The sequence below is a fragment of the Chanodichthys erythropterus genome, chromosome 12, assembly GCF_024489055.1.
Source record: "Chanodichthys erythropterus isolate Z2021 chromosome 12, ASM2448905v1, whole genome shotgun sequence".
NCBI lineage: Eukaryota > Metazoa > Chordata > Actinopteri > Cypriniformes > Xenocyprididae > Chanodichthys > Chanodichthys erythropterus.
This window is the reverse complement of record NC_090232.1, coordinates 18844639-18863000: the sequence shown is the minus strand read 5'-3', so window position 1 is coordinate 18863000 and position 18362 is coordinate 18844639. Positions and strand designations below refer to the sequence as shown.

The 18362-nt window shown below is 36.7% G+C and overlaps 1 protein-coding gene across 1 annotated transcript in view; it reads right to left on the bottom strand.

The window, feature by feature from the left end:
• dnah6 (dynein, axonemal, heavy chain 6) overlaps window positions 1-17138 on the bottom strand; it is a 96411-nt gene extending 79273 nt beyond the window's left edge. The window contains exons 1-30 of the mRNA XM_067402580.1: window positions 16866-17138; window positions 15432-15605; window positions 15063-15343; window positions 14222-14489; window positions 13907-14041; window positions 13447-13561; window positions 13239-13353; window positions 11743-11911; window positions 10855-10962; window positions 10628-10738; window positions 10437-10526; window positions 9111-9231; window positions 8867-9018; window positions 8528-8680; window positions 7285-7536; window positions 6464-6592; window positions 6255-6368; window positions 5771-5914; window positions 5101-5256; window positions 4850-4900; window positions 4676-4768; window positions 4457-4576; window positions 4183-4363; window positions 3870-3966; window positions 3547-3769; window positions 3268-3432; window positions 3080-3190; window positions 2773-2898; window positions 2296-2451; window positions 1571-1732 (exon numbers count right to left, since the gene is read on the bottom strand). Of these exons, the coding sequence (XP_067258681.1) occupies window positions 1571-1732; window positions 2296-2451; window positions 2773-2898; window positions 3080-3190; window positions 3268-3432; window positions 3547-3769; window positions 3870-3966; window positions 4183-4363; window positions 4457-4576; window positions 4676-4768; window positions 4850-4900; window positions 5101-5256; window positions 5771-5914; window positions 6255-6368; window positions 6464-6592; window positions 7285-7536; window positions 8528-8680; window positions 8867-9018; window positions 9111-9231; window positions 10437-10526; window positions 10628-10738; window positions 10855-10962; window positions 11743-11911; window positions 13239-13353; window positions 13447-13561; window positions 13907-14041; window positions 14222-14489; window positions 15063-15343; window positions 15432-15605; window positions 16866-17138 (4545 nt within the window). The remainder of the gene's footprint in view (window positions 1-1570; window positions 1733-2295; window positions 2452-2772; window positions 2899-3079; window positions 3191-3267; window positions 3433-3546; window positions 3770-3869; window positions 3967-4182; window positions 4364-4456; window positions 4577-4675; window positions 4769-4849; window positions 4901-5100; window positions 5257-5770; window positions 5915-6254; window positions 6369-6463; window positions 6593-7284; window positions 7537-8527; window positions 8681-8866; window positions 9019-9110; window positions 9232-10436; window positions 10527-10627; window positions 10739-10854; window positions 10963-11742; window positions 11912-13238; window positions 13354-13446; window positions 13562-13906; window positions 14042-14221; window positions 14490-15062; window positions 15344-15431; window positions 15606-16865) is intronic.
• Between the last annotated feature and the right edge of the window lie 1224 nt (window positions 17139-18362).

Below are 18362 nucleotides of genomic sequence, written 5' to 3'. Positions count from 1 at the left end.
TTAAAGTACGCATCCTTCAGGTCAAAATCAATCCTGTTGGCAAACGTATATCAGAATGTGCTTTCACATCTTGAATGGAAGCCTGTGAAGTAGGAAAGCAAAATATATCGAAATTTTGCAAATGCACATATTGCAATTGTAATGGCTTGCGATATCTGAATGATTTTAATAGGCGACTTCAAAAAGTTGCAAAAAGTCAAAGTTCTCTTTCACGGCTTATTGCACACAAACAGTTAAATACACACACAGTTATGTCAAAATGCCTCTCTTAGCGAGTATTCATGTAAACAAAGTCATTTATGTCTTAAGTAAATGTAAACAATTGGGAAAGAAATCAGATGTTTATCAATAGGATCTGTGCATTATGGCTTAAAGTGACAGCAGCCTAATACAGTAAACCTGCTGCTGTTTGTCAAACAACAAAAGAAAAAGAAAAAAAACACTTTGCTCTTGACTGAACTTTTATAGTTTTAATACAAATCAATGTATATTTAATTACATGAGGAGGTGAGGAGCTCATGTCCAGGAACTTTTGTGACCCAGGGTGTGCAGAGGCTGCTCTTTCTTTGAAAATTTGGGTAACAAAACAAAAGGGAACCAAATATCCTCCACCCGCCCTGGAGGTTCACCACTTCCTGGGAAAGAGCAGCTCCTGCCATCCCTGGGTCACCCGTCTCACGAACACTTCTTTGGGTTCTTGGCAGTTGCCTGACAAGCAGGCTTCATCACTTTCCTGTGGGCACTCGCCAGTTCTCAATGGCCTTTTCTGAAGTATCTGCGGTGAGTGGGGCTCCCAAGTACGACCCCTAGTGTCAGTCTTCGACACTACTTTGAAGTGACTGACACATAGGGAACTACACTACCCATTATCCTGTACAGAAAATTATGTGAAAACATTGTGCTAAAAGTGTTTGGAAATTACATAATTTAATCTGTTTTACTATGCTGTCAAAATCCTTAAATATTTGTAATATATGTATTTGTATATACTTGTTGGCTTGATTAATGGTTTATAATGCTATGGGGAAAATAACGATTAAAAAAAAAGACTTTGTGAATCAATGCCGCTGAAAAAGTGAGCGGGCACTAATGCATTCTATACTGATCCACAGGATGTCCTTCTCATATTCCACACATGTACTGAACTAAAGCATTAACAATCCCCAGACCAGCAAACACCAGGGAAAGGAATGATCTACAGAAAGAACTATACTGTAAAATAATGCTCCAGTGACAGAATAAAAAAGACAAACAGTGAACAATGACTATAACTGTTTTTAAGGCCTAGTCAGAATCTTACACGTCTTTATGATATATGACTTCCCCAGCAAACACTAAATACTGGCCATAAAAAAGGACAGCCTGCTGGGTAAAGCTCTCAGAAAGAGTTGTGTTTATATACTGTACAGAGAACTTCAGTTGGAGCTCTGCTGCCTCCTAGTGACAAATGCAGTGAATTCACTCTAATGTAACAGGAAAGCATCTCTAGGTCATACTGGTTGTCTTGTCAACAAATTGATGAGGGAAAAACAAAAATAGAAGTTGGACTGTAAGAGAGACACATCAGCACCTTATAGTCGAGTCCATCTGAGCAGTTAAAGACGACACACTGAATTGCCAGAGCTTTGGCAAGGTCTTTAGTGGTCTCAGTTTTGCCTGTGCCAGCTGGACCTGCAGGAGCTCCTCCCAGATCTAGCTGCAGCGCCCCCATCAGGCAGAGGTAACATCGATCCTAGTATGAAAAAAAGTAAATAGTTATGCAGTTCACACACATTTTTAGTACAATCATTCTCCTGAAAAATCACACACACCACACTGAAATAGATCTGAACTGTCCATGCATGCCTAAAATGATCAATTTATTTGTTACAAGCACATTAGTATAAGTAGTTGAACTATATTTCATGCATGACATCTGAAAACATACAAACTGATATTGGGCAGAAAATTACATAAGAGTAGAAATGCCACCAAAACTGATTAAATGCTAAAAATGAATTTCAACAGAGCTTTATTTGTTTTCCGATAATGTGCATTTGTTTTTTATTTATTTTTTTGATAATGTGCAGTATTTACATTTACATTGTGTGCATTTTTACAGCTACTTTTTTTCATGTTGATTTGATTTAATAAATTAAAGCTATCATTGTTCAAATTGCAAATGTATTTACATTATTTGATATAATTGGACAAAACTCAAAACTCATATACATCATATGTATAAAATTCACCATCATAAATGAGGCGAGAGATGAAAATAATTTTTCCCCTTAATAAAAAAGTGAATATTTGTACCGTCAGTGGAGTGATCACAAGACGAGGACAAGCTCCCAAATATTCATATCCATAGACATATTGAGAGAGAGCCATCCGAGCCACACAGTCGTCCAAGTCTACATCCCAATAATACCGCAACTGCCTCTGCCACTCGAAATTATCGCTCGAGTCCACCTACAAACACATATACACATAAACACATAGGCCATAACCTCTTGAACTATCAGACATAATAGGTAATAATTGCCATTTATATTATGTATGCCAGCGGTTCTCAACTGCTTGGTCGCAGGTCTGTTCTGAAGGTCACGGACAAAAGGGTTAAAATGAATAAAATAATAAAATAAATTAGCTTATCGACTTCGAAAACAGAGCAGAAAATGCTGTTGTTGATTCTGTCACTTAGTAGAAGCTAGGCAGTTGAGAACTACTGATATATTGCAAACAGGCCACATTTTCTCCATTCCTGTGACATGACAAAAAAAAATACACAACCTTCTCTTTGACAAGCTCTGTGACAATGTCTCTGGCGTGCACATCTATGGTGATGAGAGCTGTGATGATGTTCCGATGAAGACTAGGCAAATTCCCACGGACCAGAGCAGCAAGAGCATTCAGTCTCTGTTTATACACACTCCCAAAGATGAATGCAAACAGACACACACACATATGCAAAAACCACATGAATGAACAACAAATATATTGACCTAAACTGTAAATGACTTGCAAGGGAACTTCAAAGGAACTTACACATTCATATAAAGATAAATCTTTTTAGTCAATGAAAGCTATATGTTGTCACCTCAAAGTTGGTGAGCTCAAATTCTTTTAACGCCTGATAGTGGTCATGATCTCCCTCTAGACAGTTGTCCATGTCTCTGCACCACATGAGCTGGGAGATAGTCAACACCACCTGCAGAAAAGCACAGGTGAGAATTGATCATATACTCAGAGACACACATAACCAATCTCACCTAGATGAGCACAAACCTGTGAGGGATGCCCAGCCACAACCCACTCCACTCTGGCTTTGCTCTGGTAGTCAGCAATCGCAGCCTTACTGAGTCTCCTAAGAGAAGAGAACATGGCCTCCTCCACCTTTCCCAACCAGTCCTCTACATTTCCACGAGCCTTTAGCCCTTTCCCCAGTACCACCTACAGCAGAGACACACACATACATTTTTTTTTCATTATCCTGTTTCATTTTATAAATCACTGAAAACAAAAAACAAAACAAAAAAACAAAAAGAAAAGAAAGAAAAACTTGACCTTTTCTCCCTCAGGTGACACCATGGCTAAGATGTCATTAGTGTACTGTATTTTTTCACCAGTCTCATCAGTCTCGCCCTCTCCATGTGTTGTAGAGGTAAGCAGGCCAAACTCCAGCTGTGATATTGCATCAAAACACTTCCTGAGATGAGGCTGCACAGCCTGAGGGTTCCGCGTCTGAGCCAAAATCTCCAACAGTTCATCGTTAGACAGGAAGTAGAACCTGAGCCACCCAGAGAAGTGAGTAAAGTCATTGCACAGCATCAAGAGAAATCAGCATTCTGATGAGAAACTGCTGTGCATGCGTGAGTATGCATAGACACCTTGGAAAGATAACTCTCTTGGACTCCAAGTAAGCCTCCAGGCATTTCTGTATCCGCTCCAGGAGTGCGTTATTATTCTGGAAAATATCCAAAAGCCCTAGAGAGACAGAGTAGAGGGCAACACTGCTGAAATCCATTTATAATTTACACCATTTTTCATGTTGCATTTTATCTACAGCTTTCATTTAGACAGTGCACCTTTTTACAGATACAAACTTTTTGACACTGGACAAAAATGTGTTAATCTAATGCTTGAGGAGATATTAAATTGCCTATGCTTTATGTGTGTTTCCTGAGCTATATCCTGTCAGACCTGTTTGTGTGGCAGCACGAAGGGCATTGGGTATGCGGTTGACCTTCCTCATAATCTCTTTCCAGGACTTGTCCACTTGCAGGAACATCTTAGACTCAGCAGGCAACTGCCTCTGGATGTCAGGAGCACTGAAAATACTCTCAAGATAAAGCCAGCTTCTCTGACATGCCAACCACTCATCCTAGAAACACAGTAGAAGAGAGTCAGATAAAGAATGTTTGATTTAACAAAACACAGCAAAAAAAATTAAATAAATGATCACCACTCTGTTTACCAAGGTCTGGCTGAAAAGAGAGAGCTGTCTCTGCCACTTGTCTACTCTGACCTTGATGGAGCCTGCGTAACGGGATGAAGCAACTGTGGCCACATTGACTATACTGTCATCAAGAAGCACCTACAAGATTTACATTCACACAGAAAGAATAAAAAATACAAATTGCTAATGATTCTTATGGTTTAACAATTGGAAAACTCAACAATGGTCCATTCTTACCTGAATATCATCAGTTCCTCCGAGGATAAACACATCCTTGGAGTCCCGATGAGACAGTACCACAAACTCTGTCGTCTTCCAGGATTCCTCAATCTATCAATAGTATGTGTGTGTCAAGCTCAATATAAAGATGTATAAATGTTGTTAAAAGAGAATTATAAACATAGGCATCACCTTTCTCAGAATGTTCTCAAGAGATGCTTCTCCTGAGGCTTGTGCTGACACCTGAGAGTTTGAGAAGATTCATGAGGTTAAAAGAAGAATCTTTAGCAACTATACAGTGATTTACCCTGCCTTCCTGTCAGGTTGCATCTCAAAACCTAGTGACAGTATGTTATGGAAATTTGGAATGTGTCTATGATGCCCAAAAATGTTGTCCAGGAAAGTAGATCAGTAGGTTTTGAGAGCCTCAGTGTTTCTCTCACCTCCTGTATTTGTGGTCCAAAGTTAAAGATGTTGAGTTCTTCCAGGAAGGCGAGAGTCAGTGGCTCTTCCAGTAGTTTGGCTTCCACAATTTCCTCCAGCATTTCCCAGTGACGAGCTTTCAGACATGGGTTACGCAGGTCTGTGATCACTGGCAACTACGCAAACACAGAATGTTAAATAGACAGATGCATACACTACCATTTAAAAGTTTTCACTATTTTTTCTCCTATTCAAAAGGATGCTTCTAATCAGAAAGGGTGCATTAAATTAATCAAAAGTGACAGTAAAGACATTTATAATGTTACACTTTCTTTTTCAAATAAATGCAGTTCTTTAGAACTATGTTCATCAAAGAATACTGAAAAAAGTATCACAGTTTACACAAACATATTGAGCAGAACAACCATTTTCAAAATTGATAATAACATGAAATGATACTTGAGCATCAAATCAGCATATAAAAATGATTTATGAAGGATCGTGTGACACTGAAGTTTGGAGTAATGGCTGCTGAAAATTTAGCTTTGCCATCACAGGAATAAATTGCACTTTAAAATATACTGAAATAGAAAACTAAATTGTACATTTAAATTGTAATATTATTTGACAGTACCAAAGAGACAGTTGAAGAGAAATGACACACTGGCATTTAGTGCCAACCTGACCCACCTTTTCTCGCATGCTCTCCACATTCTCCTTGAGGCAGGGCACCACATTGTTTGGTGCCAGTCCTTTTTCCAGCTGGCTGACATATTTGGCAAACTTGTTCACCTGCTTGCTCAGCAATTCTGGGTCCAGCTCATCAAACTTATTCTGTATCAAAGAGATAATTGACATTTAGAGGACACTTTCTTTCAAAATGGCTTTCAGCATACCATTTGCAGGGATGCTTCATCTGAAGCCATCTAGTATAAAGTGCATTGTTTAAGGCCGTAATTATCACAAGTATGACTGTGTATCTCAGTAACTCTTTAGTTGCTCTATCCATGCTCCACATTACTGGGGAACTGGCCTTCAACATTTGGGTTTTTTGTAGTTTAATTCTAATTCTGGTGTCTTGACAACCATAAAAGTGGATTTCAGAGAAAGGAAAAAAAAATCAAATACTTCAAAAGTATAAAATGACCCCCTTAAATGGCCCCCTTAGAATGACCTGCAACCAGCTGTTCTCTAGATTTTCCCACTCTTCCAGAGAGTCCCAGAGTAGCTGCTTCAGCTTCACTTCAGCAGTCAGTACCTCTAGAGTCTCATATTTAGTCACCTCCACCTGCACAAACATGATGATCAGACAAAGTCAAAACAATCAGTATAGAGAATAAATACAGAATATGCACCCTCTGGTGGACAGAGAGACACACTGACCTTAAAGTTCTTCTGGTAGGTTTTATATTTGAAGGCTTGAGCCTGCAACTCATCAATAGAAATCTGAATATCTCCCAGCAGTCGGCGTATGTTAGAGCGATCTGCATCAATTTCAAGGAGCTGATGATTCTGGAGAGACAAAAACCATACAACATACACAAAAACAGGCTGTGAGAGATTCAGCAGGGTCTCAGTATTTCACATGATAAGTTCAATACCACGTTAAAGTTCTGGGTGTACACTACTGTTCAAAGGGTCAGTAGGATTTTTTTTTCATGTTTACGCTCAACCAGGCTGTATTTATTCTATCAAAAATACTGTAAAAAAATGTTTATATTGTGAAATATAATAATTTAAATTAACTGTTTTTCTAGTTTATTATGTTTTAATATGTAATTTATTCCTGTGATTGCAAAACCGAATTCAGCATCATTACTCCAGTCTTCAGTGTCACATTATACTTCAAAAATCATTCTAATATGCTGATTTGGTGTTCAAGAAACATGATTATCAATGTTGTGCTGTGCTGCTTTATATTTTTAAATTGTTTTTAACAGAAACAGTTTGACATTTTGTTCAGGATTTTTTATGTATAGAACAGAATTCAAAAGAACAGAATTTATTTAAAATAGAAACATTTTGTAACAATCTGAAAGTCTTTACTTTCACTATTGATCGTTTATCTTTTCTGCATAAAAGAAAAAAAAATCTTACTGACCCCAAACTTGTAAACACTAGTGTATCTGTAAACATTCATTTATTATAAATGACTTCAGCACATTATTCTGTTTTAATATTACAATTTCTTTCCTTTCTTTCACCTCTGCTTGCTCTTTCACTGCCTGCACATTCTTGTTAAGGTGGTTGATATCTTGCTGGATGTGCTGGCAAAATTTTTCCACATAAGAGTCCCGCTCTCCCACCGCCTTTTCAATGGTGTTCTTTAAGGCAGTTACACATGGCGGCAATGTGGCATACACTGCAATATCCTCAGGAGGGGTGGGGACAGAGTAACACTCGATCAACTTGTACATCTCACAGACAGTCATGGTCTCCTTTTCCAGCACCTCAATCTAACAGAAATATAAGATTAATACATCTGAGCAAACAGCCGTCTAATATCTGATACTCAATAGATTGAAAGAATGATTGTTTAAAGAAACAATATGTAATTTTTCGCTGCTAGAGGTCCAAACAAAGACAAAGCTTGATGATTCCTTGATTTCGCTGAATCATGGGAGGTGTTGTCTTCATGTCTAAGAATCCTATGGGACTTGGGCAGAAATTATATTTATGAATGAACTAATGTATTAAAGAGTTATTAACATTACTATAGTATGAAGCAGGGTGTGGCTGAAAGCTGTTGGAGTGGAACGAGGCCGCTGGAGCGATTGCTAATGAGAGACAAGCGCGACACACAGCTTGAGAGCAGTGGAGCTTTTCTTATGCCGCAGACGACCACTTCCGCTTCTTCCAGTCATGCGTATGTGGAGTAACACAGCGCTGTTTTAACATAAAAGATACATTTATGTTTTGAAAGTTGTTATAATGCTACTATGTGTGTTCGCTCGGTGGGTACTATGAGACACTTGTTGCACACTGCAGTAAGCTAGATTGATATTAGGCATGGTAAAATAAATGATAGTTGCGGTAAATCAAGAAAACGAGATTTAAACAACAAGACTTAATTACTTTGTTGAGCTATATAACAATGATTCATTTTCTGTCGATGAATGTATCCAAACAGTTGCTCACCTGTCTAATATAACACATAATATATTAAAGCGTCTTTTGTGTTTCCATGGTTTCTACAAAATAAAAATGGAAATCGAGGGTAGCATGGGTATGATGTCATTGATAGGAGACGCATGGACACAGTCCGTGTCCTGGTTAAAATTTGGTTTCAAAAAATGGTTTCAACATTCTTGAAAACATTTTGGATAATGTAAGTACACAAGTTAACAAAATATATAACATTGTTCTAGTGGTTTTTGGATATTTAATTACATATTGTGCCTTTAAATCACCACAAAAAACAGAACATGGTTCACTTTTGATTCTTACCCTCTTCTGAATTTCCTCTAGGAAGGTGAGGGAGTTGACGTATTCGTTGGTTCCTGTTGGAACAAAGTCCAGTTTGAACTGGGCATCCTGAGATTCTGCAATGATGGCATCCATCTTTTTCTTTGCTAGCCGAGGTAGGATGTCATTAATGACCTGGAGAAAGAGATTCAAAATGAGGAGGGCTATCTTTGCATTTATGTGTCCTATTGCCAACTTTGCTGGGGTAAATGTTGTTTACAACTAGGAGAAACAGTGGGAATGCAAATATTACAGGAGAAATCCATTTCTATTTCTGCATTTTCTATTTGTGTGTTCTGTTTCTATATGTGTGTTTCTGACCTCTATGCAGCGCAGAGGGGATGGTATAAGTTTGTGCTTCAGTTGTGTAGTATCCACCAGCAGAATTCCCAGGGGTCTTTTCTGTTTGATGGCTAAAGCCTCTTTATGCTCTCGATGATATTTATTCAGACTGTTTCCAAAAAATGCAACCTCTGCATCAGACACACATACACAACATAAGAAGAGTGTGACAATCATGATTTTGACAATCAGGAATTGATTATTGATTATGATGATGATGTACCATGGTCTTGCTCTTTGAGAGCCTCCAGGTCCAGGTCTTCATTCTCTTTGTAAAACAGTCTGAACGGCTCAAATGTACGAGCATACACATTAGCGGTATCAAATGCCATCTGAATCGATTGCTGACAGGGGAAGCAATTAAAGACAGTTATGAACACATTACGTTTAAAGCTCACGAAAAGCTCACAAAAGCTCAATTGTTCTTTTTTGTTTTTTCTCATGCATTAAGCATTAAGCAAGCATGGTGGAGCTTCTGTTTACCATATTTGATGAGCTCTATGTATGTGCATTCATCAATGTTTATATGTGAATAAAAGCCTAAATTAAATCTGTTTATCATATAAAGTCATTGTGTCTCTTCAGAAGACTTGGATTAAACTGCTCGATTCATATGGATTACTTTTACAATGTCATTTTGTACTTTTAGAAAAAGAAGTGAAAAGTATTCACAAATTATTTTCAGCAGGTGAAGGATTAAAATGAAAAACATGAAAATAAAAAAAGAAATGTGTAATTATGCACACTGTTGAATTATTCCCTTTTATTTCCAAAATAAAACAGCAATGTTTCGATCAATAAAGGCCTGATGAAGATATTTATTGATCGCAATGTTGGAGTTTTGTGTTTGTTTTTGCAAATAAAGGGAAAAGTTAAACAGTGAGCAGATTTCCATTGTTTGTTTTCTTTTTGTACTTTTAGAAACATGAACATTTTGGTTGCATAAAGCTTCAATATACTGTATGTACAAAAATATATTATATATCTTATATAATATAATATCTTAATTTGTGTTCCAACGGAAGTCTTGTGTGTTTGGAACAACATGAGGGTGAGTAAATGATGACAGAATTTTCATTTTTGGGTGAACTATTCCTTTAACCCAAATACAGTATAATTCTCATTTGAGAATAACGGCTATTACATAGTTCAGTCATGAAACCCTAGACAGCACAGACTGATAGGTCTTTTGCATGCAGTCTGCTAGCAATCACTGTCATTAACATCCATCAAAATGCTATCTTGAGAGTTTTCATGGCTGAAAAGCAAAGTAAGTTACATTACCTGAGAACAGTAATGTTTACAGTAATGGCATTTTTGGGTGATATTCTATAGAGAACCACTAAATGGTGACACTTCCCGATATTAAATTAAAACCAATAAATGATTTCTATAACTTGTATAGAAATGTTTAAATACTGGAGAAAAAAAAAAAATTATTTATCTTATTTTAAATTAGCGCATGAAAACTTGAGTAAGACTCAAGTTTTTTTTTTTTTTTTTTTTTTACTGCATTTAGATCATAACCATGTTAGAATCAAATAAAAACCTTAATATTGAGTATGATGTCCTGCAGATAAGTGTCATCTTCCAGGATTTCCGCAAGACTAGGGCCATCCCCACATGTCTTCTCCTCAACCTGAAACACCACGCATACACATGTGCAGACACACATCAGCCAAGGTCAGATAAAAGAGCATGTGCTATACAATGAAGAGGTAAATGTTGGTCTCGTTCAACCTTTTTGTTGATAATGGGTTGAGTAAAAGCATCAAAGTAGCTGTCTTGCACCAGAGTATCCAAAGACAAAACTGTGTTCTCAAACCGCCCAGTAATCTCTGCTACACACTCCTGATGTATACACAAAAACATGGAACACATAACCATATGCAGTGTACACAAACTGGGCATGCTGAAGAAAATGTTTGAAACACACAGAAACTCATAGTGTGCACAGAAACACAGACCAGGAAATCATCCATGGAGGGCTGGTATGATAAGGATTGTGTGTCCAGCATCAGTTCAGTTATAAACATTGGCTGGTGGGAAACATTCCCATTCTGCTCTGCTGTGACCTGTAACACACACACACACACATAGTATTTATATTTGTTTACATTTTTTTATTATTATTAAATAATTATTATTAATAATAATAATAATAATAATAATTAAAGCTTGAATGAAAATAGCGATATTTATTTTGTGTAAAAAATAAATATTGAAATAGTTTGAAATCAAGAATTTTAAAATCAAGTTTTAATCTGTTTGATCTATTAGTTTTAATAAAAAAAAAAAATCAAGCCCTATGATATAAAAGTGACAATAATTTAAAGTGCCCCAATTATGAATTTTTGAAAATTACCATTCATGTAGTGTGAAACATAAGTGAATGAAAACATCCTGCAAAGTTTTAAATCTGCAAGTGCACCGTATATAAAGTTATTGTCTCTCAAAAGTAAGAGTTGACTCTTAGTCAATTAAAAGAGTCGTTTGTAAAACGACACAGTAGACCAATCACAAAGGATTGGGCCATCTGACCAATCAGAGCAGTGTAGGCTCACAGAAAGGAGGGGTTTCGTGAGACTGATTTTTTTTAACTGCTTCTAATGAATCGTTTGAGAACTGAGGTAAAAATTAAATGTATATCATGAGAAAAGGAAAGTGTTTTTTGAACTTGCATGCATGTAAACCTGTTGTAGGAGACTCCCAAAACAATTTTAGGAACCTTAATAGGGGCACTTTAAGAATCACAGAGATACAGACAACAAACATTTAATACTTTTTCACGAAAAAAACCCAACAAAAAAAACATAATATTACCCTGCATCACATAAACACACAAGCATACAAACCTTTTTGTCAGGATCATGGCTGGTCTCGCTGCCTGCCCAGCTCTGGATGAGGGCAAGTGAAGGGGTGTGTGTGATATGCTCCTGAAACACACTCAGTAGCTTACTGACCGAGTTGACCACAAGCATGTGTGTGGTGTTCACAATCAGATAATCAGTCATTCTGATGAAACTATGGAGAACAAGAAAAATATGTGACAGTTAGCTTTTTGTACTGTGCCAGAATTCACCTCAACCTGCACACCTGCACATCCTTGTAAAGGATTAGTTCACTTTCAAATGAAAATTACCCTAAGCTTTATTCACCCTCAAGCCATATTAGGTGTATATGACTTTCTTTATTCTGATGAACACAATCAGAGATATATTAATAAATATCCTGATGCATCCGAGCTTTATAATTGCAATGAGCGATACCAATGAGTATGAGCTGAAGAAAGTGCCTCCATCCACATCCATCCATCCATCCAAACATACTTCACACGGCTCCGGGGGGTTAATAAAGTCCTTCTGAAGCGAAGCGATGCATTTGTGTAAAAAAAATATCTATATTTAACAAGTTATGAAGTAAAATATCTAGCTTCCACCAGACAGCCTTCGGTCTATTAAATTCAATTCAACTTACAATTCAACTTAAACTTACTTTAAAGTAAATTCAACTTATGAAGAAAGTGTAAACTGGCATCGTGTCAGTTAAGCTTTTTCCATAAGTTGAATAGGGAAGGCGTAGGACGTAGCGTAAGCATTTTGAACTGCGAATTTTTACACTTTTTTCATAAGCTGAATACGGAAGGCGGTCTGGTGGAAGTTAGATATTTTACTTCATAACCTGTTAAATATGGATTTTTTTTTACACAAATGCATCGCTTCGCTTCAGGAAGGACTTCCTTAACCCCCAGGAGCCGTGTGAAGTGCGTTTATGTTGGATGGATGTGGATGGAAGCACTTTCTTCAGCTCATACTCGTTGGTAACGCTCACTGCCATTATAAAGCTTGGATGGTTCAGGATATTTATTAACTCCGATTGTGTTCATCAGAAAGAAGAATGTCACATACACTTAGGATGGCTTGAGGGTGAGCAAAGCTTGGGGTAATTTTCGATTGAAAGTGAATTAATCCTTTAATGTTACACATCAAAAATAAAAGCAAATGATTTTGGAATGAGATGAGGGTGAATAAATAATGACAGCATTTTCATATTTGAGTAAACTATTCACTCCAGCCACATAGTGTATTTAAAAAGTAGACTGATATGAGTTATTTACAGCTAGATTATTTTATAGATTATTAAATATCTTGGGCTTATGTGATCATGCTTTCAGCTGCCAATAGCTTTGTTAAACACATTTTATCATGTTTAAATTCATGCTACAGAATACTTAATCGGGAGCACTGTTACATTGTCAACAATCAACAAATGATTAAATATCTGCTAATTATGAATCAGTCTGGCATATCCACTATGTTGCAAGCTAGTATTGTTAGTAAAGTTAACTAACCAAGTAAGACGTTCGCAGTAGTATCTCTTGTTTGCTTGTTGTGTGTAACTCATCTTCTCAGGTGTGTCCTCAAAGAACAATCCAAAAGCAGGTGATGCTAACTCTTCATCACCATCTGATGCATGGATGTAAGAATAAAAACACTCAAATTCACAATATACCAGCTATTTGACACATGATTGCTTTTGTATATGGATAAAGGTGTCACCAGTCTCCAAGTCGCCATAGTCAGGTGTGTGTCCAAACTCCTTCAAAGCATTTCGACAGGCACTTCTTGCCACTTCCATTACCAGCTTCCTGAACTTTTCAAGACGGCAGGACACCTTGAACAGAACACAGATACACAAAAAGAACCAATCATAAATGACAATGACAAACTCTTCCCTCTGCACAGCTTACACAGAATACACTCTTTAAAAATAAAGGTACTTTATTGGAATCTATGGTTCTATGAAAATCCTTGAAACCTTTCCACTGCACAAAAGATTCTTTAGATTTTTAAAATGTTCTTCACACTACGAGAAAAAAATGGTTCTTTTAAGAACTGTCCATTGAAAGGTTCATTGGGGAGCCAGAAATGGTTCTTCTATCATGACACTGTTGCAAAAACCCCCTTGTAACCTTTTCTTTAAGAGTGTATCACACACACAAACTCAAATCTCTCTCACCTCCTCCAGCTGTTTGAATTGCGCACTCTGAAACTCCTCAAGTCTGTAAGTGCGGTCTTTCTCTAGCCGACACAGAGGCATGTCACTGATGTGGTAACACATTTCCCTGATGTCAATCAGTGCTGGTCGCAGAGTCTGAAATACAGAAATACAAATTTTTCATAAAGAAGGTGGTGCATTCTGCAAGGAACCTCATTGTAACTATATACAGTCTCTCTCTTTGATAGATCATGATTTTTTTTTTTTTTTTTTCAAACATCAACTTTTATTAAAGCCATATCTATATAAATTCACATACAATAAACTTTGGCAAACCTCATTGAGAATGAAGAGATGCTCTTGCAATGAGCGTATGCATTTGCTGATTTTTTTATTGCGCACATTGGCACGCCACACACGGAAAGCCTTCCACTTGCGGAAGAGGAAAAACACAGGGATGCGCAAAAGCTTCCTGTGAAATTGGTATTCCTGCTCCCAGCGTTCTAAGGGCAAATAGTCCACCTCAGACCCACAGTAGTGCATCACTGCATGGGTACTGACCGTATAGTAGTCTGACTTGTTGACATTGTCAAACATTGCAATTCTGTTGAAAGAATATTTGAAGTATTTAGAGACAGAGATCTGGTTTAACACACCGTTAACAGTTTCTGTGTAGTTTACTTTTTCATACTTCACTATCATTGATAGTGATCATGTGATGTCACACATTATTTTTAATACAAATTAAAAGTTACTTAATATTAACCTTTATTTGAAGAAATATGTGAAATGGTTTGAACTTAAATTATGAATTTAAGCAAAATACATTTGAATACATTTTAAAATGTAATTTATTCCTGTGATGGCAAAGCTGAATTTTAAGCATCATTATTCCTGTCTTCAGTGTCACATGATCCTTCAGAAACCTTTCTAAAATGCTGATTTGGTGCTATTGTTATCAATGTTAAAAACATTTGCTGCTAAATATCTTTGTAAAAACCATGGTACATTTTTCCAGGATTCCTTGTTGAATACAAAGTTCAAAAGAACAGCATTTATTTAAAATAGAAATCTTGTAAAAAAATCTTTACTGTATTTTTTGGTCAATTTAAAAGTAATGATTTCTGTAAATAAATCTTACTGACCCCAAATCTTTGAATAATAGTGCATTTCTTACTTGAGGTTGTATGTGTCAAATTTAATGGATGATTTAGGAGCTGCAGACGTCACATAGAAGAATCCCAAGTGAGGGTTATTCCGGATGGTTTGGACGATGTCGGGTGGGGAGCGAATTTTGGCACGAATAACTTCCTCTACTGAGTTGAAAAGCTGTGAACTAGAGAATGGTGGAGAGGGGGTGTAGCTCAGAGGTGAAACTGTAGCAGGACAACCTCTAGAGGAGCCCTTTGTTCTTTTAGGAGGGGATGGAATCCTGAGCGAGCCCTGAGTCAACTGCGCCTGAAATCATCACAAAAAATGCATATGAATTTTTACTAATGTTACAAGAGACATCTGCCTGAGACGTTTATAAGAAGAGTGGCCAAACCTGTCTATCTTTGACATGGTCAGGAATTCTGGGCAGCTGTAGTGGAGAGGGTTCTCTCTCCAAGGCAGCATCAATGGACTGGAACTCATCAGAGGAAAAAGGCTTCTTAGGGCTCAAGTTGAACCTTTGGATGTTCTCAGGTTTCATATATTCACTGCGTCTCTTCAGAATCGGCTAGGGTAAAATACAGATCATGTAGATAAATTGTTAACAGGAATGAGTATGCTGGGGGGGGGGGGGGGGGTCTTATTAATAGTATTATTGATTAAGAAAAAGGAATAATCTTTTAAATATTTAGTTTTAAAATGCATCTGCCACATTTCTAGTTATATATTATTTGTATTCATGTTGGTTCCATGGCACTGAAACACTTTCGGACCATCTTCAAAAAAAAAGTTTAAATTTAACGACTGTGTGGGTTAACCATCAAGTAATAATGTATTTAACTTGAATGCATGTAAGTGTCCACATCTTAATGATTATTTTTAAAGTTTTCTTTACAGACATATTTTAATATCATTAATAAATTATCAATAATTATAATTATGTTTTTGGGGAGTCACCACATTTTACAACCTGAACTAGTCTTATATTGTCATAAAAATATCATTATTTAATATTTCAAGATAATTATTCAGGGTCTGCAGGGATCTTCTCTGTGTTCTCTCTCTCTCTCTCTCTGCATGTTTCTGCATGTTGGATGGACCACATGGCATAATTTAGCAAACAAAAGTTTTTCAAATAGTTGCATAAGGATAGATGTATAAAGAATTTATATTTTTTTTTTCTAAATAATAATAATATTAATAATAATGAAAGGTTATACTAAACTACTTAAAGGGATAGTTCACCCAAATATGAAAATTCTGTAATTTAATCACACCAAACTCCAAGTTGTTCCAAACCTGTATGAATTTCTTTATTCTGTTGAACATAATATACGATATTTTGAAGAATATGGGTAACCAAAAAGTTGATGGACCCCATATGGAGAAAAAAAGAAAACGAAATACTATGGAAGTCAGTTGGGACCATCAACTGTTTGGTTACCAAGATTCTTCAAAATATCATCTTCTGTGGTCAGCAGAAGAAATAAAAACCAACTTGAGGGTGAGTAAATGATGACAGAATTTTTATTTTGGGGTGAACTATCCCTTTAATAAGAATTTTATGATTTTATTATATCAGGACTGTATCACTCTCACATTTTTTACTTTACACCCCCCAAAACAATATAAAAATGAATTTTGATTCAAATATTAAAAACATGCCCATCATAGGAGGTGTATATATATGAACTTTTTAACATTCATTTTAGATTTGTCACATTATTGACCCAATTTTGTCAGCCAAAAGGAAGAAAAAAATGAATGAATGACAAACAAACAAATAAACAATTTAAACACTGTCCTCATTTGATTGTACTGCTCTTACCAACATCTCAACTTGTGCTGGTCTTTGTGTGGTCAACTGTCTCTCCTGAGCCTTGGTTCTGTGTGGGAATACCAGAGCATCAGCGTTCGGCTGTGGATGTCTGGGCACTGCTGAGATAAGTCTAGCCCTCAGCTGCTCCACATCAACAGGTGCCAGAGAACCAGGTACAGTAGACACAGGTAAAGACTTAGCCGTCCCAAACAGCTTCTGTTTGCCATGATCTTGCTCTGGCCCTGCCTGGCCCCTGGAAGTGCCTTTATGAAAAGAGTGCATGGCCAAACTTTCCTTCTGTTTTGTGTTCTTCCCAAAAAGTTTCAAATCCGTCTCCTCTGAGTTTTGCCTGGACAGTAAACTCTTTTAAATAGAGTCAAGACAACATCATGTTAGTGACAATCGCAGTGAACTGCCATAATACAACTGTAGCCTACAATAAAATGATTAAATTGTTGCTAAGTAACGTGTGGGAAGTGTTGCTTTGCTTTTAAATATCGTGCCAAATTATACAGCGACATTAACAAAAATATTGTACTTAATTTCATCATATGTATATATGTATAAGCATATCTTCGGGTGTTTTAACAAAGGCGTTATAGTAGCATATAACGTAAATAAGCAAACTATAAACGGCGCACCGGCTTTCCTGCTACAGACAGCCGCCAGCAATACTTACAAAATGTGTTTAGTCCCAGAGTGTGACATGCTAGTCAATTAAAAACTAAATTAGCTGCTGCCAAGGATTTATGAAAAGCGACGGCTGTTTATAATTCGTATGTCTTCTAAACGGGACAGCTGAGTGGCGGTTATTATCTTCTACTGGGCTGTTTATAGTTACTTAGCAACGAAGTGTACTTTTCACCACTTCCGCCTCAGATGACTACGGATGCAAAGCCCAACACATTGCTGAAAATAGGAACAATTTCCAAACGATTCAGTGATTCTTTTAAGACAATACTGGACGCAAAAATGTGCAATATATTACAGTATATGAGTATATACAGTATATTTCCAATAAAACTATATGTAGATACATAACTGCTGTTTATTGCGTTTTTCATGCGTCCCAGATCAGTTTGTAGCAGCATGACCCAGCGCATATAAAACAGTTATTCAGAGCATTATATAGTTTACATTATATTTTAATTAGTTTACATTATAATACATATATATTTACATTAAAATCATTAAAGAAATCTCTTTAATAAAAAAACAACACTTTTTCGCACGCATGTTAACAATATTGTTATACAATACATTAAAAATATTTGTAACATTTCTGCTATTTGGCTATTAAAGTAATTTACTGTTCACCACTTAATTCAATGCCTCGTTTAGGTATGATTCGGTGGAAAGAATTTTCCGGTTTAATGATTCAGCAAATTGTTGATTCGAAAACTGTTCGGACCAATTGGATTTGTGCACCTGTTCAACCGAGTCATTTAAAAGATCCGACTCAAAAGAACGACTGATTCACTGATCAGAGCTTGGGCTGATATGCGC